Source organism: Drosophila miranda, chromosome 2 (assembly GCF_003369915.1).
Source record: "Drosophila miranda strain MSH22 chromosome 2, D.miranda_PacBio2.1, whole genome shotgun sequence".
In the NCBI taxonomy this organism is placed as follows: Eukaryota; Metazoa; Arthropoda; class Insecta; order Diptera; family Drosophilidae; genus Drosophila; species Drosophila miranda.
The window spans coordinates 13,870,473-13,897,998 of NC_046675.1; the positions used below are offsets into that span (position 1 = coordinate 13,870,473).

At 44.6% G+C, this 27,526-nt stretch overlaps 1 protein-coding gene across 4 annotated transcripts in view; it reads right to left on the reverse strand.

Annotated features, from left to right (window-relative positions):
* LOC108154331 overlaps nucleotides 1-21,178 on the reverse strand; it is a 40,659-nt gene extending 19,481 nt beyond the window's left edge. The window contains exons 1-2 of one of the 4 annotated variants that reach the window (XM_017284593.2): nucleotides 21,041-21,178; nucleotides 14,947-15,422 (exon numbers count right to left, since the gene is read on the reverse strand). In XM_017284593.2, the coding sequence (XP_017140082.1) occupies nucleotides 14,947-15,016 (70 nt within the window). In that variant the 5' untranslated portion in view covers nucleotides 15,017-15,422; nucleotides 21,041-21,178. Of the gene's footprint in view, nucleotides 1-14,946; nucleotides 15,596-21,040 lie in introns of all 4 variants that reach the window. The other 3 variants (XM_033389881.1, XM_033389880.1, XM_033389879.1) reach the window with 3 other exon arrangements.
* Nucleotides 21,179-27,526: the final 6,348 nt, after the last annotated feature.

Genomic DNA, 27,526 nt, shown 5'->3' on the forward strand with positions numbered 1-27,526 from the left:
CAACTACACGAGATTATGATTAATTGCTCTGCGTTGCCACCCAGCCCCACCCAACCCCACTACAATCTACTGCTCCACTATACTTTGCTCTATGCTGGTGTGGGCGTGGCACGTGTGACATAGCGCGGTCGATGACACAAGCAGCATGCAGCACGGGCACACCAGCTGCTTTGTCTCACCTCCCCCCCCCCCCCCCCCCCCCCCCCCCCCCCCCGGCCACGGCAGGCACATAAATACGGAGCCCAGTGACAAAGCCAAGGCATTAAAAATTAATTTACTCCGGGGTAGGACTAGCTCAGAGGCAGCAGCAGCATCGGCAGCAGCAGCAGCAGCGGCAGCACCAGCGGCAGCGGCAGCTTTCCCTAATATTTCACGCTAATTTTTGCGTAATTTAAAAACATCAAATATCCAATTAAACTTGCCACAAGCATTCATCCTCAATTTATAATAATTACAAACTAATTAACTGTGATCCCTCGCCTCGTCAAGGCAACGGCAGCGGCAACGCTACCATCAACCGCAAGGAATGCCGAAAATGCGAAAATAATTATTAACAAAAATTAAGTCAAATTATAACAGTCCCCGAAATCCTCCCTCTGCCCCATGCCAGGCAGTAAAGTTGGGAAATGGTAAAAAAATTATTTAAATTTTCGAAGCAGAATTTGAGAAAAACACAAAGCCCAGACCCAGGCCCCGGGCCTGAAACTGACTGCCATCGAAGGAGGAGAGTCCTTAAAAATCTGTACCCAACTAGAGCTCATTAAAGATGTCGGTAAGCCTCTAGCCCTGATTATTTATTTTAAAGTTAGGTGGGTGGCGGTCTGGCTTTGGCTCTGGCTCTGGCTCTCTCCGGGAATCTGAAAAGTCACGCAAAATCTTTGGCTCTTCTCTGTCCCTGTCCCTGTCCAAGGCCAAATGCACGTGGCAAGTGGGCCACAAACTTCATCAACCACAATAAGAGCAGAGAGGGAGAGAGAGAGCAGGACTAGGACCCAGAGCCCGACTGGGAGCAATAGCAGTAGCAAAGCATGTGCGTAACGTTAATGGAATTAGAAAAGTTTTTAAGCAAAGCTGGATATATGAGTGTGATTTTGATAAAAAGTCCCTCACTATGGCCTGCTGCCACTGCCACTGCCACTGCCACGGCCGTTTGCTCCTCCTGCTGGAAAAACTAAGAGCATTGAGGTGCGTACATAAGCAGACGAAGCGCAAAAATTGCGTAATGAAAAAGTTTTTGCCTCTTTTTGCCTCGGTTTGGATAGCCGCTTTCCATCTGCCTCCCAGCACCTCCGCTCGATCTCCTTAAACATGCATACGTCCTCGTACTCGTACTCGTACTCGTATGGGCCGAGAATTTTTCTGACATTTTTCCGACTTGCGGAGAAATGGTGCAAAAGTTTTTGCCAAAGGCAAATCACTGTCAACGGCAGACGCAGCGCTGCCATATAATCAAAATTCACAGCTATTGACATGCAAGGGGCCAGGCCAAGTGAGTGGGCCTGAGAGGTTCTTAACGGCCTCACTGCATTATGACTGTGTCCAGGATAGCAAAATAGGAATTGAAACCGTCTTGAAGCAGGTCAAACTCGAGGCTCTGTAGACTTTGAGGAGTGTACTTTATATTCGTACCATATATTCGTATAACAGGGTGACCAGATACGACAAACAAGGGCCTAGGAAAAAATAAACTACATAAATAAATTAATATAAAACATCTAGCAAACAGTTTTCCGGCTCTGCAGAGGGTCATGAACAGTAAAGGTTTGCTAAACAAATTTTTGTTTTTATCATATTATTTGTAGGCTTTATTGGGAAACCAAAGAGAGCTAATGAATGAGAGAGTGACTCTAGAACCAGGAGGAGAGAACTAAGTCTAACTAAGTCTTCCTTTTAGTTATTTATATTAAATATTAAACGAGTCTTGAATAAAAGTTTAAGTACAGAATACTCGCTGTGACATATATATTCGCATTCGATTAATTTAAAGTCAATGATAATAATCAAGATTTAATTCAAAAAGAGTATCGCTATTCAAGCAAAAGAACGAGGCGTTGAAACAATCATTCCTTCTATTTACTGCCATTGAGCTGAGAGAAATAAAATTAACGACTTTTTGAATTAAACGATTTGATTTTATGGCCAAAGTTTAGACACATTTTATGACCAATAATGCAAATCGAAATGATGCAAATGAAACGGCAGAGCGGCATTTAAAGCTTTGGTCTGTGCGATATTTGGCATGAACGTACTCGTAGTGTGGGTTCTGTTAGTTTTGACAGCTGTAACATGATCCGAGGCTGGATGAGATGCGAAAAGTTGGCCAAAGTGTTGGTGTTCACATATCAAAGCCTGAATAAAAAATCAAATTTATATTTATGGGTCGGCGCCAACGCCAACTGAGCCATGCCAGACGGCGGACACCCAACGGCGGACGGCGGATGGCGGAGGGCAGCAGAAGTTTGCCGCCTAGCCGGACGGAATTATAATTTCAAATTTTCTTCGTGCTAATAGAGAGTGAGAGAGAGACGAGAGGAAACAGAAAAGAGGAGCAAAACGGAGCAACTACTGCCAGACAAACGAGCCGTCTATCCATCCGGCCGTCTGCGTGTAAAATTATGCGCGCTGTCTGCCCAACGGCCATTAGGTTGGCATTCGATTTCGATTTCGATTTCGTTTAGTAGCAACAGAAAGCTGCTTTGGCAACACTTACAACTTTCGACAGTTCAAGCGGTCCTCCCCCTACCCTCATCCGGTTCGGGTAGTCAAGCGCCCCGGGACACATAAATCATATTTCGCAGAGAGCGCTCCAAGGAGCTGCCATTGATAAATGGAAAGGATCAACTTTAAGCGGAGCGGTGTAACAATGACTTAGCACAGGACAAGTGAGGGAGTAAAAAAAACCCAAGTGCTTCAGTTATATAGGTCCGTGAAGGCTGTGCAACTGAAAGTAGAGCAAAGGATGAAATATTTAAAATGATTATTGCAGGGGAATAATTATTGAATAAAATCTTTACTCAAGCAGGCCTCCCGTCTCTTTTGAATAATTCCAAGAGTTGCATCATGCGAAAATCCAGTAAATTGGTCAATAAGAAAATGTATTTCCGTTTATCTCTATAGAAAGGATTCGTACTATTGAAATTTGCATTTAAAAATTTAAAAAATGTTCAATTTGCATTGACTCATCTATAATTTCTTGAACTAAAATATAAAAATTTGAGCTGATTAATACAGTTAATCTCCAGCGAAAAGGAGAGGATTGCCTGGGTTTTTAATCCTGATAACAATTTTTGGAACTGTCATATTAAATTGAGGAAATAATACATATATCCTCTGCCTCTGCCCTCACCATCGAAATTGTTACTAGATAGAGAACCACTTATTTTATTTTCTTAGCCGAATTTTGATGGCATTGGCCCAACTTTAAGTGGTCTGATCAACTAATTGTTTATGAATCAATTTGCAATAGATGCCTCGTTAAGCGGAGGGTTAAATTTTTTATACGCCCATTAACATTTGCCTGATGTGCAGTTTATGGCACTTCAGACGGAAAAATTTATATTTTTGTCCTCCTCTGAGTCTTGCTCTCTCTCTCTTTCTCAGTCGATGTCTGTCTTTCTCTATCTAATGTACATATATACACAAACGTTGATATGAAAATGGAAAAATATTAACAGCTGGTTTTTATGAAGCGCGCTCAACTATTGCCAAGTAATTCTCGTTGTTATTGATATTATTATCATTATTATGGTTATTTTGGGTTTTTATGGCCAAAGTTGGCACTTCGAGGGGTCGCGCATAAATGAATTTAATTATGCCATCCCAAGGGGACGGCGACGGCGTACAGTGGGGCCGCAGCCGAAAAGAGGTGGAAAAAGTCACTTTCTGAGTAAGCGCTTTAGATAACTTGAATATACGCAAGACTTTTGAAAATCTTAAGAAAAAGGAAAAGAAAAACACAGGATAAGTCCGAATTTCTCAAATTAAGTAAAATAATCGATCAATAAATAAATAAAAATTCATAATTTACATAGGAAAATATGCACTGGCAACACGGTCAACTTTGACAATGTATTGTAGAGTTTTTAGATATAGCGGAACCATTTACTCGTGCAGATTCAAAATTGCAAGATTTATCTTTTAATTTTAACACGTTTCTTGGAAATGTATTTTTTCGTTCAAAAGTTATTTATTGACAAAGCCGAAATGGCCAAAGACCCCACTGTGCGTTGGCTGTGAAGAGAAGTCAAGCAGAATACGAGCGCCTTCATCACACCCAATCCCATAATATGATGTGCCCCACTGAGGGAGAACTACGTGTAATATTGCTGCTGCCGACCTGTTGCCTAATGGCTTAACAAATCTGGGCGAATAGCGAAAATAATTACAATTACAACTGCCGCAGTGAGACACACGTGGCGTATACGCAACATGTGGTGGAAGGCAGTGTTTGCGAGTGAGACTGTGTGTGTGACTGTGGAAGTTTGAGTGGCCCTCAGTGGTAAAGTCTTGGCGCTAGGAAGTGCCCATGGCACGGCAGTCACATTGTTGGCGTCAGCCATTGTTGACAGCAAGAGCCGCAGTCACACTTGCAGCAGTAGCAGCTGCAGCAGCAACAACGAGAGCAGTGGCACCACCACAGTGGCTGCTACAACACTAACAGCAACAACAATAACAAACAGTGGTTGACATTTATGCCGGCGAAAGGCCAGACCAGACTCGGCCAGAACTGCCTCAAGGCAATTCGAGCCAGCGCAAGGGAAGCTTCAGCAGTTCTACAAGTCGAAGGGGAACTGTGGAAATTTAGTAACGGCTGGGCTATGGGTAGTATGATACGAGTATTTATAAAAAATACCAGAGTACCACTGAAATAACCCTCGCTCCATATGGGTGGGTGAAAAATAAGTACGACTGGCCGAATGCTTAACATAATCCAATCCCAGGGTCGGTAAAGAAGTTTCTTGCAATAGCAGTACAGTGCATCAAAAGGACGAACAGCAACAGCAATAGCGGAGTGGAAGGCCACGTAGGGAGTGTAACAAAGGGAATATTTACTCGGACTACGCTTGAGTCTCACCCTTGTTCGTATATAGCTCCTTGGCAAACACGGAGATTTCTTTATTATGAATGGAATGTCAACACTGGACGCCTCCGAGGACGCGGCATTCAGAGTGTAAGTTTAAGAAACACTGAGGGAAAAAGTCACTAATAATCATGTATCCGCACAATATTCAAGGATAGGTCAATAGAGATATTGATCCTCTTGAAGAATGGCCGAGAAGAGAAGTTATTCTCTGGCTCACGTAATTCATTTGTTGTTGGAATAACACTTTTTCTCAGTGAACGAATGCAATGAATTAATTTTTAGTAGAAGTCAGAGAAGATATGAAAGACCAAAAAAGACTCCTTAACGGTAGTTTTCATATTCCTTTTGTCATTTTTGCCAGAGAGAATGTGTGATGGGTCGTATGCGATTTAAATTTACATGGAATTTCCTTTTTGGCTTAATGTAAAATTGTAATTTATTTATTTATTTAAATAATGGTTTGGCCAAGTGCGCTGCCAACTCGGCTTTTATAAAGAAATGTAATTAAAGTATATCCCCACTGTTTTTGTATTCTTGTTTTTGCTGTGAATTTATGTGGCTTTTGACGCTCTGTCATTTTTCACATTTCGCCTTCGTATGCATACACTGTTATATGGCTATATGGCTGTGGCCTGTTTGGTGATATAAATTAATAAAATATTTTAATTAAATGCGGTCGAACGCATTTGAATTGAGTTATTACACTTAGAAAGACACAGACGTAGGCTGTAGTTGGAGTAGAATTAAGAATGAATGATACGCATCTTGGCTTTAAGACATTCTGAAATCCTCAGAAATCAATCAAATCAAATAAGAACTTCGTGTTTTTACTGTGACAGGTTAAGCCTGACACTCGACCCTTTATTCTTTGCAGCCCGCCAGAGAGCACTTGATATAATTAACATACAATTGCTTAAGCTGAAAGCCATCAGCAGCTTGAGCTCCGACTAAGGTGACAAGTCATCGCTGCCAGTACATGTATATATATATATATATGTGTGTGTACCTTTTCAAAGTCAATTGCTAAATGACGAGGTAATTACTGCAAATGATGTGGTAACATTTTTACAACACTACCCACCCTCGTATAGCACGATTGGAGGAGCAGAAACGACGAAACATTAGCAGGTTGTCTGACTGCAGTGTGGCAGTCTGGTCAACTGGGCAATTTGCTGCAATCCAGTTAGCTGGAAAGCTGCTGAGCAATTTGCCCGGCCATTATTCATGGCACATATTGAGGCACCGGCACCGGTTAGGGACCAAGCTGAGACCCAGACCCAGACACAGACACAGACCGAGACCGAAACCAGGGCCAAATGACCAGCAAAAGTGGCAAATCTTTGTTCACACCTTAAACGGCAGTCGCCGAACGGGGAACACGAATGACCGGCACGGGTCTGAGTCTGGGTCTGGGTCTGGCTCGAGCTTGGGCCTTGTGTCGCATGTGTGTTGCGACGGAGCTATTTTTATGGATTTCTGCGTATGTCCTTTCGGTCAACCTTAAAAGTGTTTTCCTCTACATAAATTTGCTATAAAAACCATTTAAACGGAAACGGTTCAAACATTCAAAGGGGATGCCAAAAACTATTCAACCAGCTCCCTCCTGGAAGGATTAGGCAGGGGCATTAGGGGAGTGGGGGAGGGAGCGTGAAGGCCGGAGTATGGACACACGGGTACGCTCCAGTTGTCGGTTGACTGGTGGTCCGGCCCGCTCCGCTGGCCAAATCTAAACTGCTCCAATAAAGCAAATTATCGTTAAAATGCTGCTGCACATAAGAAGATTTACGATTGCTCAGCTCGTTGCTCGTTGCTCGTTGCTGGTTTCTGGTTGCTCGTCGTTTGGGTTTTTGGCAGCAGCACAAACAGGAGCTGTGGAAGGATAAGGATAAGGATAAGGATGGAGATGGGGATGGGGCAGATTCAGAGTCAGAGTCAGAGGAGCAGCAGATACAACCTTTGGCCATGATTCGGTTTTGGTAGCTTGATGTCCGTTGTACATTTGCGGTTCCCCTTTCGTTTGTTTACTCTGCTGCTCTTGATTTTTGTGCACTTCTCGATTTGTTCAAGGATTCGTTTAGTCGAACCTTTTTGCCTTTTCCCTACTTTCTGGTCCTTTTTTGCTCTCCCCTCCGCCTTTTTTTTGGTTTCCCTAAGCTTTTGGGTCACTCCTGCATTCGATTTCCCTAGCACGGGCGAAATGAGCGTATGACCAAAACAAATAACCCACAAAGTGAGCTGTTCTGGGGGAGAGGACGGAGTCCCATATGGGTGTGTCCCTATCTCGTGAGCGTGAGCGTGTGCGTGTGCGTGAGCCTGAGTGAGATGGTGGCATGGCCATATGAGCATGTGTCTGTGTCCGTTGATTTGCAGTGCCATGAATGCTTCAACGCTTCTGGCCACAGCTGGTGCGCAAATCTCACACAGTTGGTTATTTGACAATTGATGATAGCATCAAGATTGGGTCGCCAAAATGTCCGTGAACACATATGTACGCACACAGCCACATCCCTTGCTGCCTTGCTGTGTGTGTGTAAGCTAGAGATGAGCACGTGACAGATGCGATTGTCACGAAATCTGTGCTGACGAACTGGCAATTAGCCTTCGACCTCTGGCATCTGGCAAACTTTAAAATGGAAATGGGCGATGGAAAGGTAGGATCATCGTAAAGGATGTAAGACTTGATTTCTTGTGCACTTCAGGATTAGATGATGTTTTTTTGGTTACTATAACTCTTTTGTTTTTGCTGTATTCATTTTGTTATATCGTATGGTCTCACATTCCCTTCTCTAGCACTAAATTGTGTTGTAATCTGTCCCTCTTTTCATATGTGCCGCACTGGCATTAACTTCTGCCATTTGCTCCGGGGGGTTTCAGAGGATTGGACATGGGCCTAAAAGGTTTTTGCGGCTCGCATTAAAATTGAGGCAACATTTGATTGCAATTTAATATTTGCTTTTTGGCAGAGCAACGTGCCATTTCCGATGAGGCTATAATTATTAATGAGTTAGTGAATACTCGTTTCAGGAGCGTGTGGGGCCCCATGTGCATGTGCGGCCTCCTCTTGGCCATTGTCCAGAAACGGATACCCATTCCCTCGGATAGAGTCATATCAGAGGGCTCATTTGGCCTGCCAGTTTCCGCCATTCGGGGGAGCCTCTCGATCAGCGCTAATGAACCTTTTGCCAACTGTCCCTCCACCTCCACCTCCAGCTCCGCTTCCTCTTTTTTGCCCTTCAGTGTCAGCTTTTTCGCTTGGCCGCTATCTGTGTTAATGCATGCGTTTTCTTTGTCTCCTTTATCAGGACTTCCTGTCATTACTCCTGCTATCGCTATGCCCCAGAGTCGCTTCCGTGTCCGTGTCCGCGCATTACCTTGTCGCCATGTCCTCGACGTCGTCGCTTTTTCCTCGTTCCTTGCTCGTCCTGGTCCGACGAGATTACAACGCCCAGTTTTCAGTTCCCATCAGCAGGTCCCCTTGTACCAGGCTGCCCATTGCTTAATTTCGATGGCAATTATTTATTTAAACCGCCTCCTGCCCCATGCCCCGTTCCCCGTGCCTCCTGACTCTCTGCCTGCCCATTGGAACATGGCCCGGCTTAATTGTTTGACTTGGCGTCTGAAACTATGGGCATAGCCTTGCTGGTCCCAGTGCTGGTCCTGCTTCTGTTCCTGGTCCTGGTCCTGGAGTGGTGGCGCTTTGTACGCCGCTTTGACAACTCGTTGACCGTAAATTTCCAAGTTTTTCATTAGGCTGCCGCCTGCCTGCCTGCCTGACAGTCCCAGGCGAGACTCTCTCCTCCGCTTTCTAATCAACTTGGCCGCAGTTTGTCGCGCTGCCTCCGTCTCCCCCTCCAGAAAATGGGAAACGGAAAACTTTTGCACCTCCCATTCTGGCATGTTTAATGAAAGCGTTTTCACTGCGATTTCATTTCATTTAGTCGCCTCTTTTGCCAGTACGGCTCGACTGGCTCATTCATTATGCTCTGCTCAGATTTGTAATTTACACCTGAGGCTAACAAGCGGTGGAACAATGGGAGCGAGGGCTGTTCGCAGAATTGCCCAGATACCCTATACCGTACAAGGCCAATCACATACCAGAGCAAGTTGTTATTATCTCAATCATCATTGGCATCGACTCAGACGAGTTCCCAGAAATAATCTTCAATAAAATCTATGCATGGTGTGCTATTTCCAGGAATTTGGGAGAGGGGAGTTTTAAGCCTATTTAAATATTTGCAACGGGATCAAAGGGCCCACTAAAAAAAAGAACAAACACTCGGCTCGGAAAGTGTCCCCGGCTTAAATGCTTGAAGAACCTTCTACACACACTTTTCGACAATAGGGCCAAAGCCGTCCTAATTCCCTCAGCCATCCGCTCGGGGACTAGGCCAAAATGTGGAATGGCTGACTGCAATTATGATGGGGGGAGGACTGGTTGGTCCTGGTCCTGGTCCTGGTGCTGGTCCTGGGACTGTTTCCGTTGCTGGCGCTGTTTCCTGCTGCATCTGCAACTGCTGTAAAATGTTTATGATGCTTTTATGGCAGCTGCCCTCGGCTCGGAGCTCAGGGCCTGAAGCTCGGAAGAGGGCTTTCCGAGGGGCTAAGTGGGTGAGTGCTCAAAGAATTAACAATATGAATATGAATTATAAATATGCAGGCAAAGGCAGAGAGGGAAGGCTGAAGTGCTAAATGGCTTATTATGATTACAATTATTGTGCTCTTTGTATTCGAGCGACAATGTGCAGCATTTTGCCTGTTTACACGATGCCGAACAAAAGGAGAGCGTCTGATTCCGCTCGCATTGACGTCACAGTCCCAAATCCATCATACGCCACGTGGTGCCAAGGTCGTCCTTTGTTCACATATTTAAATTTTGAATGCCAGATTCGCCCAGCTCCCGTCCCGTCTGGTTCCTCGTCCCCTCTTTTACTTGTGCATAATCTTTAATTTAAACAGATACCGAAAGCCAAAAGCCAAAAGCCAAAAATAAAGCCGAGCCGGTCCCATCTAGAGTGAAAATCTACAGCCGGCCACGGCCACCTACCACGGCTAAGCAACGACTAAAACTGCACGTGCCGGGCAAGCCGAAAAAGCCACAAAAAATAAGTAAAATAAAAACGAAACGAAATCTTGTACATAATATAAAATAAAATGCCGGGATTTGGTCAACGGTCCCCGTCAGAGCGTAGCAGAACGGAAACTGTCGTCGAATGGATGCGCCTGAAGCCGGGGCTAAAACTGAAACTGAGGTTGGGGCAGTGCTCTATGGCTGTTGGTATTTGGTTACCCAGTACGCAGACCCATTTTCGGTTGGAGCGAATGAGTTTATTACTTGGGGTAGCCTGGCCTTGCCTTTAAAAGCTTTCGAACGTTGAGAGATTATTTCATGAATAAATTATACAATATTATAAATAGTTTGGAGTTTTTTATCAACATATTTTTAATTAAGGTGATGTTTCGTTCTGATTATAGGCCAACTATGTATTTTTAAGCTCCTTGGTTCGTTGGATTTGTGGCAAACTAAAATTATTTCGAAGAACTGTTTACTATTTCAGTAATTTTTCTAAATTAAGATAAAACGGAAAGAGCATTGGCTTGTCGACTCTTCCAGTTGGTATGTGAGTGAGTGTATTTGTTTTGGCTGGTCTTCCAGACAGTGTATTTTCATAAATTCCATCAGAGCCGCAGCGGCTTTGGCCATTGGTGCTGGCCAGTGCTTGGCAAGAGCTCGCTGGTGAGCTGGTCTGGCTGGCTCTAGCTGCTGCTGCTGCTGCTGCTGCAGTGGCATGTGCGACCCTGCCAGACACAAATTGTGGCAGGATGGATGAGCACAGGGCATGTGAGTGCGTCGCTGTGGCTGCTGCGACCCATAAAGCACATTTACGGAATACGCGCGTCCTCCGAATTTGTGGCACGCGTTGAATATCGCATGGTGCCGACCAGACACCAGGCACGATGATGGCTGGCAGTATTGGAGTAGCTTTAAGGGCCAAGAAAAGTGCTTTAAGTGTTTTGAGTAGTCACAAATCTTGACCTAGGCATAAGGCGAAGGCGTTGACGTTGACTCGGCTCTTGCTTATCTTGGACTGTGCTTCCGCCTCGTCTGTGGTAGAATTTGACTCTGGTCCCCTGCTCGCTATGTGTGTTTGTGTGTCTGTGTGTGTGCATTGTTAGAAATTTATTTATCAACGCTTTTTGTATTTCCGCTGCGGCTGGAGCTTTGGTTCCATGCGGCTGTTTGCTTTTTGTTTATTTTCATACACTTCCTCATTTTTAATTTATGAAAATGGCCCCGGCTTTTGTTAAAGCCGGGGACGGACCGTTCCAGCCACGCCCTGCGCCCTCTCCTACTGCTACTGCTGCTGCTACTGCTGCTGGTCCTGGTCCAGCAGCAGTGTTATTGTAACTGATGCTCTTATAAATGGCCTCTGCCCGTCAGACAGCATTTCGTTTGTCGCTTTTATCGCAAAACTGGGACCCGACCCCGACACCGGAAAGTGGCGGATGGCGAGTGGATGGGGGAGGTGTTCTGGTGTAGTGGTGTAGTGGTATGGTGGGTGGGGCACACGTATACTTTGTATTTCCGTTCGCCCCCATTGTCCTTGACAGTTTCATTATGACAGCTGGCGGCAGTCGACGAACCCTCCTTTCGGCTTTCGCCTGTCGCCTTTCTCCAATCTCCTTCCACTTCCACTTCCACTCTTCGCTGATTTTGGTTTTTGTTTAGTTCCGCAGTGGCGCTATTAAAGTGTCATCTTGTTGTTGCCGCTGCTGCTTTTGCCAGCGACTAAAACAATGGACAAGTGTTGGCATTATTATTATTATCATTATCAAACGCGCTTCCTCTTCCGCCGCAGCGGACAAAGATAAAGGACAAAGACCAGCGACCAGATAAAACGCTCCCCTTCATTCTCTTGACTGATTTTTAGTTAATTTCGTTGGCTTTGTGTACTGTGGGTGCGGTGCTCTGGATGCTGTGGGTGTTGCAAGAAAGGCGAGGCATGGGAGCTGTTTGTTGCGCAATCAATCGTCGGTCAGTTCATATTAATCTTTAAGGTCCTTTCAAAGTATTAAATTTGAAATGTGTGTAAAGGCGATCCACTTGAGTGTGCTTTTACTGAGCCCACAAATATTTATGTTATTCCGATTTAACTGAAACAATTAAATGAGAAACCTCGTGATTGGGCATCTCGAACTGGAAAAAACACTTGGAAATAGAGAGGCGAAAGTGTAAGCTTCAAGCTGAATTGGTAGAAATGATTGATAAATATTAAAACTTGATCCATTACTCAGTCGGTGTCGTATAATAGAAAATGATTTAAAAAGAAAGCAACAAAATAATATGGTGATTTGTATGAACAATTCTTAAGTGTACATGTAACCCCATTTTGTTTGGTCGTACAGGGGAGATTGGTTCTTCCCAGAACTTTAATGAAAGTGTCTATATTTTTAGATTCCTCGGAAGTTGGTGTGTGGTATTGTTGGGGCGGGTCCAAGGGCCCCAAAGTTTAACATTTCAGTCATCGGATTCAAGTGAATTTCAGTGTTCTGCTGCCTGCTTGCTCCGAAGAGTCTTCGAAGTAGCGTTGTCCTTGAAATGGCTTTTCTTTGAGTAAATGCCTGAATGCGCAGTAATTTAATTGAAATAAATTCCTGCCCGACAGGCCAGCGATGACGATGACGTCTGCCCGGCGAATGTTACGAGCAGTCAGACATTTGCGCATTTCGGGCCATATTAAAAGAAGCAACTCGACTGGGATTTATGGCTGCACTCGTCCCGCAGCAGCTCCTTTGGTGCCCTGCTCCACGGATCCTCTGATGCTCTGCAGCAGTGGTCGGGCTCACATAAATATGCAATTATTTTGCATTTTCCGCTCTCACGCTCGATTTTTATTTATTTGCCTGCCTCATGCCGCGGGGCGGCGCTGCGGCTTCACGCACATTCCGCCATGTTTATGACACTCGCGACTTTTGGGCGGCGACAGCAAATTGACTTTTACACAAAGATGCTGGCGGTGGCAGTGTCGTTGGCGGTGCCGCGGGTGGATGTGGGGGCATATCTCTCTTTATGTGACATATTTATTTGTTGATTCATATATTTATTCTTATTTACGAGTATATGCATAATTTGCATTTGACATATTTTTATTGGGCTCGTGCAGTGCGCGCGACCAGAGCGAAACCAAAATATTGTATTCCACATGCAAATATTTTCATATATCCCGCCGGGGGTCCCCTCTTGGGGATTTCTACTTCACCATGCATACCCGTGCAAACATGAAAGTACCCGAAAATCTCTGCTTATCGAGCAGTTTGGAAAAATTCAAATATTGTTGTTTTATTGCTTCATGCAGAGAAGGTTTTAAAGTTCCAATTTAAAATGAAACTGCAAGGTATGAGGTATTTTCTATGAGGATGAAGATGCCTACACTCGACCCTTTGTTCCAAATGTTACGTTTTTTTTTTAAGTTGACCTAATTGTTTCAGATCTGTATCACATGTGCCTGATTGTGAGGCACAGTTCATTTAATATACTCAATGAAGGGGTTGAAGGATTGAGAATTAGTGCCACGAAGGAGCTAGCGTATAAAAACAGGACTATACCCTACAACACAAATGTTAAACAAATAATGAAAAGTTGAAGAAACATTTAAAATGGTGGAAAACTTCAAGCTTTGGGTCGCTCTATATATCAGGTATATCCACTCTATCGACACGAAACAAAAATCCTTTGAAAGGTCTTTTGAATCCATAAATTTTTGTGGATATCCGCATAGCAGATTCCGAGTAGAATTTATTAAAGCTAAAACGATTTGTATGGTGTTTTGCAGATTTGAAGTATGAGCAAGATTTTATTTATATATATATAATGTGCTCTTGGTAGAGGTGAGAGTCGTGACTGACTTTCGGTATGGAATTACGAATATTTTGCTGAATAATTAAATTTAAATTGGCATTGCCAAAAGTTTTCTTTATGCACCCATTTTTGCTTATATTTCTTCAAATTGTTAAGCTTCTAATTAATGTTTGCAAAACACATGTATCATATATATTAAGTTAGATAGCATTTATCAAAAACAAAGATGAAGAAAATTCCTTTGTTTTCTGACCTACGCACTTATATATGTACATACGTTGACTTTTTAGATTATGCAGCAATTTATTTCCAATTTTTCATGGCAGCTTTTTGATTGAAACTTTACATTTTCGCCATCCATCATTCTTTGGCCCGAGCCATTCCCTTTTATATGAGATATTTCACTTTGCACATGAAATATGAGACTCCTCAATGCAAACAAATGTACATTATTTTGACAAATATGCTTCACCAAATTCCGTAATTTACTTGCTGAGATGGCTATAGTTTTTCCCCTCGCTACTATTTTTATGGGACCTTTATGCACTATGCCCTTATATGTTTCGAGTGTGTGTACAACGAATTGAAATGCATTGCAATGGTGTTGTAGTGTGTGCGGGGCTTTAGTTATTACTTATTATAGTTGTTGCTGCTGCCTTTTGTGGCAACGATAAGCCTTTTGCATATCGAATTTTATTTGCCAGGCAGCCGGCAAGGCTGCAAGAAAAATGTTTGTTCGTTTAAGATAAATTTATGGATGTTGTCGGTGCAAATTGCAGCATTTATTGAATTGTTGCCAGTGGCGCTGATCTAGCTGCTGCACTGCTGCCGTTGCTGCCACCGATGCCGATGCGAGGGCTCGTAAATAGTTGTGCAAATAAATCGCTTGCGAATATAAATCGCAGCTCTGGCGATAGCCCGGCGCTTATGACATTTATGGGCGGGGCAGGGGGGACTTACTGCTAATCGTGTTCATAAATATCAAGCTACGATTCAGCCTACTTACCATTAAAAGTGGCCAGAAGCAGGGCGCCGAGCAGACGCAGCATCAGCACCACCGCCGACTGCTGGCTCATCTTCAAATCCTTTCCAATTTACTTGTAATCCAGACCAGAGCTTCTAGTTTAATGTCGCTCCCAGACTGCGACTGGAACTGTGGGTGTGCCTGATGCTGATGCTGAGCATTAAACGGAAACGCGTTTACATTGCCGCGATAAGAAACGGAAATGCTCGGCTCAGAGCTGGAGCAACACCATCAGCGGAAGGCAGGAGCAGAAGGCAGGAAGCGATGTGCCCGACGGCTGGCAGTTTGACTGCCTCTAAATGCGGCACGCTCCCTGCTGCGGTCCCCTGGCTTTCCCCGACGACTTTCCTTCTTTCTTTGTCTTGTCACGAATGGCTCTTTTCCCTGCTCGGGGGCTGCTGCTGATATTTATGGCCGCGACGCTAGTTCCTCATGGCTGGGACGATGGGTGTTCCAGGCTGCATTTTATTGGGCAAATTAACGCTGCACTTTCACTGCTGCCAGCTCCGGTTCTGCAGTATTTAAACAAGGAGTTGCTTATGGCACTGGGGAGCGGGAGCGAGAGCGAGAGCGTGCATATTAAATTCCCGGCTCGGCTCATGCATCATCCCGTGGCGGAGACTTTTGCTAGCTTACATGCAAAATCCACGTTAAAGATTTATCGTTCTCCGCTCCGCTCGGAGCTGTTGCTGTTGTTATGGCTGCTGCTGCCTCTGCTTTGCTCTGCCCCAGATACTGTTATGTTCTCGGAATTTATGTCTGTATCGTCGACTTTCAGACATTGGCACAGGCCCGCCTTAGCATTGGCTTAAAGTCGGGACAGGGCAGACAGCAGGTGGCAGGATGGCTTGGGTGTGGGTTTGGGCCTCCCAGGAGCACGCAGCTTTCTGCTGCCGTGTCACGCGCGACCCATGTGGCGTATCCGTCAGGCGGATTGTCTTTGTGCTAAGCGAGCTGCCACAGAGCGAGCCACATGGAAGCGGAACAGTTGATCGGGACCAAGGCAGAGTAAAGGACTGCTGAAGCTAAATCCAGCTTCGGGCTCTGATTTAATTTGCTATGACAGGTGGTAAAGGGTAACGAAAACACTGTGGATATGAAAACACTTCGGTATGATGATGATGCTAACCAGATTAATGTATTAAACAAGCCAGCTTTCATAACAAGTGGGCGAGGTCAGGTCAGTGAAGAGATTCATACAAGATCTTGGCCTGTTCATCACGAAAATTTTTTTGTACCAAATGATAAAAAGAAAGTTCCTATTTCTTGTCAAAAAATTACCTAACGGTAATATTTTACATCCTACTTATGCATATAAGTACTCCAATTCATTGCGCCATCTCAGGTCTATCCCCTTATCCCCAGAAGTACCATTTTTCGTACCTTCTCTGATACATCTGAAGTTCTGTATTAGGAAGATCTACAATGGGCTTAACCATTACTTAGGACCACATCTTATACAATAGGAGACGTAAGTCCACATAGGATACACATACAAGCTGATTTACATATTAAGAAGTATCTCTTATGCATTTTACATCTGACTTTAAACGGCTTTTAAGCTTCAATGCTGTATTATCGGTCTATTGTCTGCCAGTTACGCAACACATTCATCTTGTGCCACCGCCGCCCTTACTTTGTTATCCATCGCTGCTGCTCCGGCACACAAAAATGCTAACAATTCAAAACTCAATCTGTAATACACTGCCGGCTACTTTGGGGCCGGTCCCCAGCTTCCCAAGCCTGCACAGAAATTCTACTGTGACGCCAACTGTCTGACAAATCGACAGATGTATGCTGCAGGCGTTGGCAAGCCCTCAGCCTGTGCCTATGCCTGGTCCTGGGCCTCACACTCAGCCTCAGCCTTAGCCTCAGTTGGTCTGGCCTGTGTGGCGCAAATCAAATTGGCCGCCAAACGTTGCCTGGCGTCAAAAGTCATCCATCACGGACGTGGAGGACAGCGACGTGGGGCGCATCCAACTTTGCATGAAATTGGCTGTGTTTAAGCCAAAGGCAACGGCAGCAACAACAACAACACCAAGTTAGTCTTGGACATGGCCTAACAGTGGGAGTGTGACTAGGACTCGGACTGGCACTCGCACTAGGAGTAGGAGTAGGAGTAGGAGTGGGACTTGCCACTCGAGACTTAATAAACAGAGCCCGCGGGCCAACACGAGCAGTGGAGAGATCGGAAAAGGGAAAAAGGGCAAAATGAACAACGAGCACGAAAATTTATGTAAATAAATAAACGCTTAACTCTTTTCAAAGCCAAGTTCGTGGAGGAGGCTGAAAAAATACTCGAGTGCCTCGACAACGAGGTACCTGGTATTCAGTGGTTGAATCTGCAGATATGATATCCGTATGGATATATTTACATAATAATATGTAATCATTAAATCATATTTGATCTGGAGAGGCATTGAGCAATCGTCCGCTTCCAACGATTGTTGAATAAAAGGGTATTCAAACTTGAAAGACTTTAGTCTTTGAGATCTTTGTGATGATCTTCAAAGATGGCTATTAATGCTGATCGAAAGGTTTCCTTCTAACTTCTTACTCCAAAGCCTGTACTCGCAAAAGTGCCGGGAAATATAAAACAAAATATGGATTGCCAGCTTGAGAACGAGAGCAGCGATGAGTTTTGTGCATTATTTTCCCAAAATCCCTGCCGGCATTATCCTCAATTCATCATCACGGCATCGCAGGGTGGGAGGAGGCTAGCGCAGAGCCTGCACAGGAGGCGTGGCAGTTTAGCCGGCTGCTCTGTTTATTTAATTTCGGCAACAAAAAGTGTGCAGCCCCTGGGCCAAAAAAGAACAAGATGGAAGCTTTGTTGTTGTTTCTGTCGATGTATGCGTGTGGCGTCAAGTGAATGAGTGGGTCACAGGCGCACTATAGTGCGTGTATCTGTGTCTGTGTGCGGGTTGTCCTTTGTGGCAGCGGCAGCGTCACCAACATAGCCATAGCCGCAACTAACGCCAGAGTCTTTGTTGTTTCTCTTCTTGTTGCTGGTGCTGCGGCTGCTGTTGCCTTCTCTATGAATGCTCGTTTGAGTGGGTTTACTCTGTATGTGTGAGTGTTTATTTTATTTTTGGTGCGGCTTTCTATGGCGTCGGGAGCCAAATGCTGGAGGTGGAGATGAGGCAGAGAACCAACATGAGTCAAATAAATTATTCCCACATTGTTGTTGGCAAATTTTTGATGGTTTAATTTTGTGGAAAATAAGTTAAGCCGCTGCTGTGGCTGCCATATAACATACATCACACACTCGTGCAAGCAGGGCATATGTACGCACGCACACATGAGCAAATACAAAGCACCCAACACTCACACAGGCTCATATACAAATTGTTGCCTACTTTGCTGCGCCGCGTATACGCAATAAAATAAACGCGTCGCAGTTACATTTCCGCCGTTTCCCCACTCGGGATGGAAATGGGAATGGGGATGGGTATGGGGATGCGGATGGGAACGGGAACGGGTACTGGGATGGGGCCAGCTCCTCGGAACATTTTATGCCGCATTGCCATTTTTATTTATTTATTTTTATTTGCCTTTGGCTGCTGTGCGCCCTTTCTTCATTCATTTATAAATTATTATTGCAAAATACTCGACTGCTGGCTGCTTTTTGCTTTCTGCTGCCTGATGGTGGCATTGGGTACTGCCTCCCTCTAAGCATTTACCACTTGAATCTGAGTGATTGCGAGGGAATATTTCACTTGAAATGATTCATTTTCAATTCCTGTCCTCTGCGTGGACATTGTTTGCCTAAAAAATGTATTAGCTTCATGAGCTTATTTCTCCAAAAGCAAATTAGCTAAATACTTAGATATCTATACAGGTTTGTGGCAGCAACAACCTTAAGGTTAAGTAAGTGGAAATCGTCCACACATCGTTGCTCTGCCACTTTTTCTGTTTGATGATATATTTGGACCGGTAATTTTTTTCAATTTCAAAAGTTCTTGCCGCACATAAAGACACTCAAAACCATTCATATACATATGCATAGGATTCGCTTGTTTTTTCTGCTGCTTGTGCGACGGCTGTTTTGAATTGAGCCACATCATCATCATCCACTTTGTCAGCGTCATCATCATCATCGTCGTCGTCATCGCCATCATCTGAGCCTGATGGCTGACATTGTCAAAAGGGTTTAAGTGGCCACACTTGAACCAGGAGAATCAGCAGCAGCAGAATCAGAAGCAGCAGAGGCAGAAGCAGCAGTTGAAAGTCCTCACCCCTAATGCTAGACAAATATGAAAGCAGGAGTGGGACTGGGTATGTAGATGGGGATGGGGCAGTGGAAAGTCGAAAGTGGGAGTCGAAGGGTGGGGAGCATGACTTGTGTACACGTTGCCATGGCACAACTTTAAAGCAAACCCGAGGCTATGAGGAGCGGCACGAAGCATAGAATGAAAATTTAATGTGATATTGATTTATATATTCTATAAATAATATATATAGCAAAATTGTACTCTCTTATGCGGCAAGCGTAACACTTAAATTTTGAAAAAAATAGCATTCTTTTGTTTAAAGTGGGATCTAGTTTTTAGTGAAGCCAAAGTGAATCTTAGAGTAATACAAGAATAAAAGAGGCCTGGACTTTAAATTGACTTTGATTTTGAATATATTTGGAGAAGGATCAATGATAGATTATTATAACTAGTGAAATTATAGACATAGAAAAAACGATTAAAGACAAACAGTTGCCCGATAGATTTTGGTATATTTGTTGAAGTAGAAGAATAAATTGTGGTAGAATAAATGTAAATACACATGCAATACACAGTTTCCTTCATTCAATACATTAAAATCAAATAGAGTGAAGCTAAGAAGAGTATGTATATATAATGTCCATAAAAATGGCTATCAAATGTATGGAGAAGAAATTAAATTTTTGGAAAATCTTGGCAACCATTTAAAATTATCGCTTCGTGAATGTACTGAGGGGCCAAGGTTCTTGAGATATCCCATGTCTTTAAGTCAAAATTAATTCAAAGAGAAAGAAATGGCTCGACTGATGGTTTTCATGGCAGCCAAGATGTGCAGTGAAATCAAACCAATGAGAAGTTAATTATGGGAAATTATAGATAATTAATCCAGCTTTGCACATAGCTTTTCCTCCCTTTGTTAAATACCCCATTCACTCAAAGAGATTCTACCCAACCGTGATATAATTTGCACCCAACTCCAACTTTCGTGGAAGTCATCGACATGATATCATATCATCATTCAGCACTCATCCCAGCACCTTGAGTCCTTGAGTGGTGGCCTCGCCACACCCTGTCGTCCGACAGCCAACAATTAGATCTGCCTTCTCACTCCTTTAGAACCGTGCCATCGAGTGGCTTCAATCAGGCACGCCGAGAGTGTCGGCTGGCGTGGAACATGTCTTGGGGCAGGAACAGCCGCTAGTCAAGCCCGAAAGTCGCAAACAATAAACATTTAATTACGGGCCATTGTGGCGTGTTTCGAACGGTAATTTGTCAAAGGGTCTAATTAAAAACTTGTGAATGCCTCGAAAAATGCGAAAGACTTGTTAGGGATCACCAGAGAAAAAAGGACGGCCCATTCGAAATGCTTTCGAGTGCTGATTGGAGCATTTTACAAACACGCAATTCACCTTCGTCATTGTCATGTTAATTAATTCGCCAGCACTCGAGAAGACAAGTGAACATGGCGGCTCAAATCTGAACCCTGGTCAGAAGAGCCGAGCCACAAAAAAAAGAAGGGGCGGGGGGCAGCAAACTGTCAGAAGCATTAAAGGCAGCCATAATCAGGCGGAAAGGGCTGCCGCAGGCCCTCCCTTTCACACTTGTTAAGACTTTTCGATGGCCATCGATCCCATCCAGCACCAAAACCAAAAACAACACAACAGCCGTGGAGCGGGGGTCCAGTCAGGCAGCGCCACAGTTCAATGCCTCTGGCATGGTTCATTGGGTCCAGTCTGGCCCGGCGCGGTGCGGCCCGGACCCGCCCGGCAAACGGGAAGCAACCAGGCCAGCAACCAGCCACCGGCTACCGGCCAAGGGGCAAACACTCGACACTCGCCACACGAAAGGGGGCACTCACTCACACTTTCGGGCAGATTCGCTTATCGCGCGAATTTCGTCTTTTTCTACGTGGCGTTGCGTATACGCCGCGTGGTCGTTGGCACGGGCGCGCGTTAGCAACCTCTGCACGCACAGAAGGATTTTCGAGACTGATGCTGGGGCCACTTGCCGTGGCCGCCACCGACGCCGACGCTGCGGCTCAACGCTCAGCGTGTGGCCAAGCCGAAGTGGTAGCGCCACCGACTGCATCAGTGGCAGTGGCAGCGCCGCAGCAGAGGTACTTCGCTGATGTCATGGGTGACGAAGGGAAACACGGAGCCGTGTTCCCTTCAAGCAGCTGGAGCCGTTAAAGCAGCTGCCTTGTCTTCGATGGATAGCGTGGCCGATGCTGGTGCCGATGCCGATGCTTGTCCCGATGCCGCCGCCGTTGCCTGTGCCGCAGCTGAGGCAAGTCAGTCAAGCGACCATAGTAAACGTAACATATTGTCGCAGCAGTCCTCCGATGGTGACGGAATCAAGGAAGAAGTTAAGCGCTTCGTGTCAGCATCCAAAGATGTCGACAGTTCGTTCGTGTGGCAGGATATGTTTCTCTTTCGTAGCTTTGTCGCCCGGTGGGCTTCGGTTGCGGCTCTCTCAGCCGAGACTCTCGTTTCTGGGTCAGTTTCGAGGAGAGGTTACAGGGAAAGCGGCAACATTTGAAATTGTCAAGCTGCAAGTTATTTGCATTCAAGAATGTAATCAGTATTGGGCCAAAGATTATTTATAGGGTTAAGATTAAGGCATATTTTTGAACACTATTGTGCAAATTTTGACAGGAAATTGTAAATTAATCATTTATTACTTTTTCGCTCATAAATTTCGGCAGATTCTGTCGGTCTGTTAGTTCACTGTTAGTTTAACCGTGGGTCGTACTTATGTTAAAACGAAAAGTCTACAAAATGTTAGCTGACTGTAATAGACCATAATGTTGTCTTAACAGAACAGCACTTTTACAGTATATGTTATTGAGAGAGACATGATATGGATTACTGGCATCCTTTTAATTGTAAGCTGTAGCCTTAATTGTTAGAAATCGTATCGCAATGTTCATATTATGGTACTTTGGTTTGAGTATGCAAAGGAACAAAATTACTTTATGATTGCTCAATGATCAGTAAACGATTAACATTTATTTTTACATGTGTCTTTTAAATTAATGAATAACCAAGTGAGTTGGGTTTTAGGTTTTCTTAATGCACTGTTAATTCGACCATTGGATTTGAAAACTCCATAAAATGTTATCTGTCTGCTACTGACATACTGTTGACAACATTTTATAGAAAATGTTATGGAATAGTAATGTTAAAAGACTGTGTCTTCCTTTTAAGAGTTATTTTAAGACATTGAATGTTTTCACTTTTTAAAAATTTGTTTTAAATTTTATAGACTTTATTTCGTGCTATTTCGGGCTACAATCAAAGTCGTAATGCAAATAAGTCTATTAAGGAGCAGTATAAGAGTACCCATCAATTTTGCTTTATGTAGAACAGAAATGCGAATCTGTGACTCCTATGAGCACTCCTTCGCCCTCATTCAGCACTCAGCACTCACACTCACATTCAGTGGAGCAAAGCCAAAGCAATTACAGTCGCAGACAATGGGCATGGAAATCGGGCTTTTAACATTTTTTGATGGCCGGCAATAAAAGCAATCCCACCACTCCCCCTCCCAGCCACACAGCCACACTGCCTCACTTGCAACTAGGAAAAACTAACCCAGAGATATCCGAACCCCAGCCAGGCAGAACCTTGAGCCGAGCTGAGAACTTCACGTAGCCAAGAAAGTCGCGTCAAGTACGTTTGGATATTTAATGCCATTTGGGGTCGTAAAATTTTTGAGTGTATCTTTCGTCCCTGCGATGAGGCTGATGCGGCAGATGGGGCTGAGGGGTCTGGGGATTCCCAAATAGATAATGCAAAGCACAAAGGACAAAGACGGGCGCGCGCAATTATCTTGGTCTGGACTTGGCTCTGGCATTAGATGACCCAACTATTTTTGCGCATATATTTTACGCATATTTTATGTGCCTCAATTTTTTCCTTTTTCTGGTCCTTCCCTTTCGGTCGTTTTTTGGCCTGAAAGTCAAGCGGAAACAGCGTTCTGGGCTATTCTCATGTCATTCGAGATGTACACTCGAATAAAGATACAAAAAAACATAGATACAATGTTACATCCACACATATATACATCCACATTACTATAAACGTGTCTTAAAGAGATTGTCTTGGCAAATGGGAAACAAATTTGGTGAGTGCAACAGAAATTATTTATGGCCAAGCGAGAGGTATGGACTGCCAAGGCTTTAGTGACACTTTTTCTGTTCGATTTGGCCATTTAGAGAAAGGATCCACTCGTATAGAAATGTTTTGCATAGGTTATTTATTTTCTATGGCAATTTCTTTGTTGTATTTAAGGCATTGAAACGTATTCTCGTCTAAAGGGAACGACAATGGGATAAATTATGAAATTTTGAGCAACATAAGTAATTAAATATTGTAATATATATCTGCTGTTCTGAGACAGAAGAGTAAAGGTCCTAGGATAATCTGAATATGGTAATTCCAGAGCCAGCCACTGTCGTAGTTAAGTCAAAAAACTGTACACCTATGAAATTTGTTGTTAATAAATTGAATTTTAATTTTTTTAAACCAACGACAGCAAGTATGCTAGCAAGAGCAGTAAACGGATTAAATATTGAGCAGAATGCAACAAATACTCGCACTGGTATTCGATAGAACTACTGAAAGTTTTACACATGCCTGGTTGGGAGGGCTCGGTTCGGTTCGGTTTGGTTTGGTTGTGCTTAAATGCGCATTAGTGAGTTTCATGAGGAGACAAAACCTCTTATGGGAAAACAACAAGGGGACCTTCAACTACAAAAGCAACAGCGGCAGCAAGGACGACAGCAACAGCAACAATGTCGACAACAATTTAGAAATTGAGCTTGAAGCAGGGCGAAAAGTTTTTGCATTTCATGTGTTTTTGTCATTGGAACTCGCTAATTTCCGTGGATAATAGTTTCATCTTCGTGACAGCTCTCTTTCTCCTTCTCTCCTTCTTTTCCCTCTCTTTTTTTCCCTTTCTCCCTCTGGCTCGCTCTAATGCCTGACATGTTGAATTTGTCGTCCCCAGTTGGGTTCGTTTTTCAACTTTCTTCTCGCATTTCTCTTGTTGCGTGTTATTGGGGATGTGCGTGTGAGGCGAAGGAATGTTAGTTTTTACTCGCGTATGCTCATCCTTGCTTGTGTGTCTGGGTGTGGGTGTGTATGCGTGGGGACTTTAAGTTGTCCCTAAAGTTTGCAATTTAAAAGTGTAAATTGAAATGGAATATTTGTCTTTGGGGTTGAGTTCCGCTCCCGCGTCCTTTTCTGCTGCTGCCTCGCTATGCCTCTCTCTACGGCCGGTGCACTCAGCCTGCGTGAAATGAGCCGCATCCCGTGGCCATGTTTCATGGGCCAGTTGCAGTTCACATTCCCATTCCCATTGCGACTGCGAGTACGAGTACGACTGCGGGTGCGTGTCACAGCCAAATTGACCCCATTAATCCTTGCGGCCAGATAGCAGTAGCGAAAGCAAATGCCAAGCCAAAAACAATGACAAAACCACTGGCCCAAACAAGAGCACCAGCAGCAGTAGGAGCAGAGCCAGAAGCAGCTGAAACCATAGCAGCGAAAAGAAAAAAAAAACTTGTCGAGACGCAACCAGGACTGGGACAGGGACAGGGGCAGACACCAGCAGAATAAACAGGAGCGAGGCATCACGACCAGGATTCGCAGAAGCAGAAGCCGAAGCAGCAGCAGAAGGCAGAATCCTTTTTGCATTGTGCCAAGTCTTTGGCGTTGCTCGTTTGGCTTGTTTATGGCTTGTTGATTCGTCCATGGGATAAGGCATTTATATTTGTCTACCATCTGCAAATGGAAATTATTCAAATGCGAGCTCTGCTCGACTCAAAACTGGAGAGAGGCAATTTCATTTTCCCTGCTGCTGCTGCTGCCGTCTGATAATTATGAATTTAGCAAATTGATTTATTTACGTGTTGGATAAATGAATGAAGCTGTTCGCTTTCAGAGTTGATTCACAGGTCTATTAGAAGTATCCTGAAGGAATATGAATATGTGCTTCTTCAGTATTTAATTAGTTTAGGTGTTCTTCAATGGTACAGAGATGCAAACTTCAGAGTGTCTTAGGGTCAGTCATGTATCCGAATGTATTTCCCTGACCATTGAAAAATTCAAAATGATTTTCAAGGGCCGTAAGGGCCACTCCTGCCACCACTTAAATGCTGAAGGGTTTATTTCTTAGCAAAAAAAGAGCCCCTCCAAATGGATAGATGTACAAGTGCGTATGGAGCGTGGGTTACAAATGATCAATGCTTGGAAACTGTTGCGTTTAATCTTGGACTTGGCTCAATTCCCCCAAATCCATTAATCATTTCGGTCATCAAGCATGAAAGCGATTACTCATACATAGATGGTTCATTCTCTGTTTCTTCCTCGGCATCCCTCGGCACTCCGTTCTTGTACTCGTACTCATTCAGAAATGGCTACAACAAACAGGGCCTAATAGGCAGGCAAATGGAAAAACGAGGCAAGATGCGTGTCCAGAGTAGGAGAGATTGGGGGAGGGAGAACGCGGAGTGATGAGAAGAATGCGAGCCGGGGCTGATCTAATATTTGTTCAAGTGTTATTTCTGTCGGCTTAGTTTCCCAAAATTATGCTACAATATTTCGTTATATTTATCACATTTGATTGTGCGTATTAACGGCGACTGGGGGGTGTTTAGTGGGGCGTGATGACTGGTGGGCAGGGTTATAAGGGGGAGCGAGCGACCGAGCGGGGAGTGTGTGAAATGTGGCAAAGAATTAATAAGATAACTTTTGTCTTTGGTGCCCAGGGACCATGGACCGGGGGGACACGGGACTGGGGCTGCCGGGCTGGCTTACGACTGTCAGCGGGTTCAGCGAAAGTTGTTTATTTAACATTTTGGCTTAATTTGTTTTTATGGCTGGCAGCGGTCTCTGGCTTTGGCCCTATTTCTGTGTAAATCAGCAGATTTATATTTCACCCGACTGCCCCTGACTGCCTGACTAATTTGATTTTGAGCCACACACACCCACAAACGCATGCGTGGAAGGGAACTATGGAGAGGGAAAGGCGCATTTAAATGGAAATGGATTCAAAGTTAGGGACATGTTGTGCAAGTTAATTAGCACAAACAGATCGGGGGGCAGGAGGTGGAATGAGACTAGGACTGGGATTGGCTGGGTGTCCTGCACAGGGGTGCACATTTTGTGTACAAATTGTTTCAAGGCCTCGGCTCGAATTCAATTGCTTAGTGCAATACCATTTGCAATTGTTTATTTTAAGTGGGCCCACCGCACGTGTGCCTGTGTGCGAGTGCGTTTATTGCGGCTAATTAAAAGCAAACAATGGCCGTCCAAAGTAGGTTGTATGCGGCCGCCCTGCAACGGCAACAAAGGCCGGCCAATCAAGTCAAAGCCACATTACACGTTACGTTATTTTCAAATCTTCTCATTCTCATTCTCCTCCCTTCTCTTCTCTGTGGCTGGGCCGGTGTTCGGGCACTTTTCTTTCGACATTTCCTTCGCATGGAAATGGCTGCCTCTCGCTCTCCCTCTGACCCAGCAGAGTCGAGCCCTTTGTTTGTGCGGCGCCATAATGAAACAATTAAGTGCACAAAATTAGGTTACAGCCGCAGTCGCGCTGCACAATGCCATGCAAAAGCTGTGAGTAAAGTAAATACGAGTTGAATGCAACATCAGGACAAAGGAAGCTGCAAAAGAAAGACAACCAGCAGACCAGGGGCCAGGGGACAAGGGACAAGGGAACTGTCGCAGAGAGGCACTTGGACAGAGGCAGACAGATGGACAGATAGACAGATGGAGGAGGCAAGTAAGCAGAGCAAAATGTGACAGGAAGGCGCTTCTGGCCGGCCACAATGGCGGGGCAGCGCAGTGCTATGTACACTGGCTCAAGCTTAATTTCAGCCTCAAGTAGAATTTAAATGCATTCTCTTAAGTATACCCTGTGAGCTGCCTCACTGTGCGGGAGATGTGGGTTCAAGCTAGTCTAAGCTGCCTTCGGTAGCTGACTGCAGAATGTCAAGCCCCAGCCAAGTCTCCATATAATGCTCCACGGACAGGGCGTTCCAGAATCGGACTCGGACCCGACTCGGACTCGGACTGAGACTGGGACGACATGTGTTATCAGTGTCAAGAGATGCGCTACAAAGTATGCTATAGAAGTTGCATTGTGCTGGGGGTGACCGTGTACATGTGTGTGTGCGTGTGCGTGAATGGGCTAAGCATTTGATGGGCCATGCAGGGAGAAGGGCAAAGAGTGCAAGCGGAGAGCAGGAGGGCAAGACTGCTCCATTATTGCCATTGTGATTGTGCCGAGGGAAAGTGAAATGGAGAAAGCACTTGATCTACTTACCTGAGTATGAGTGG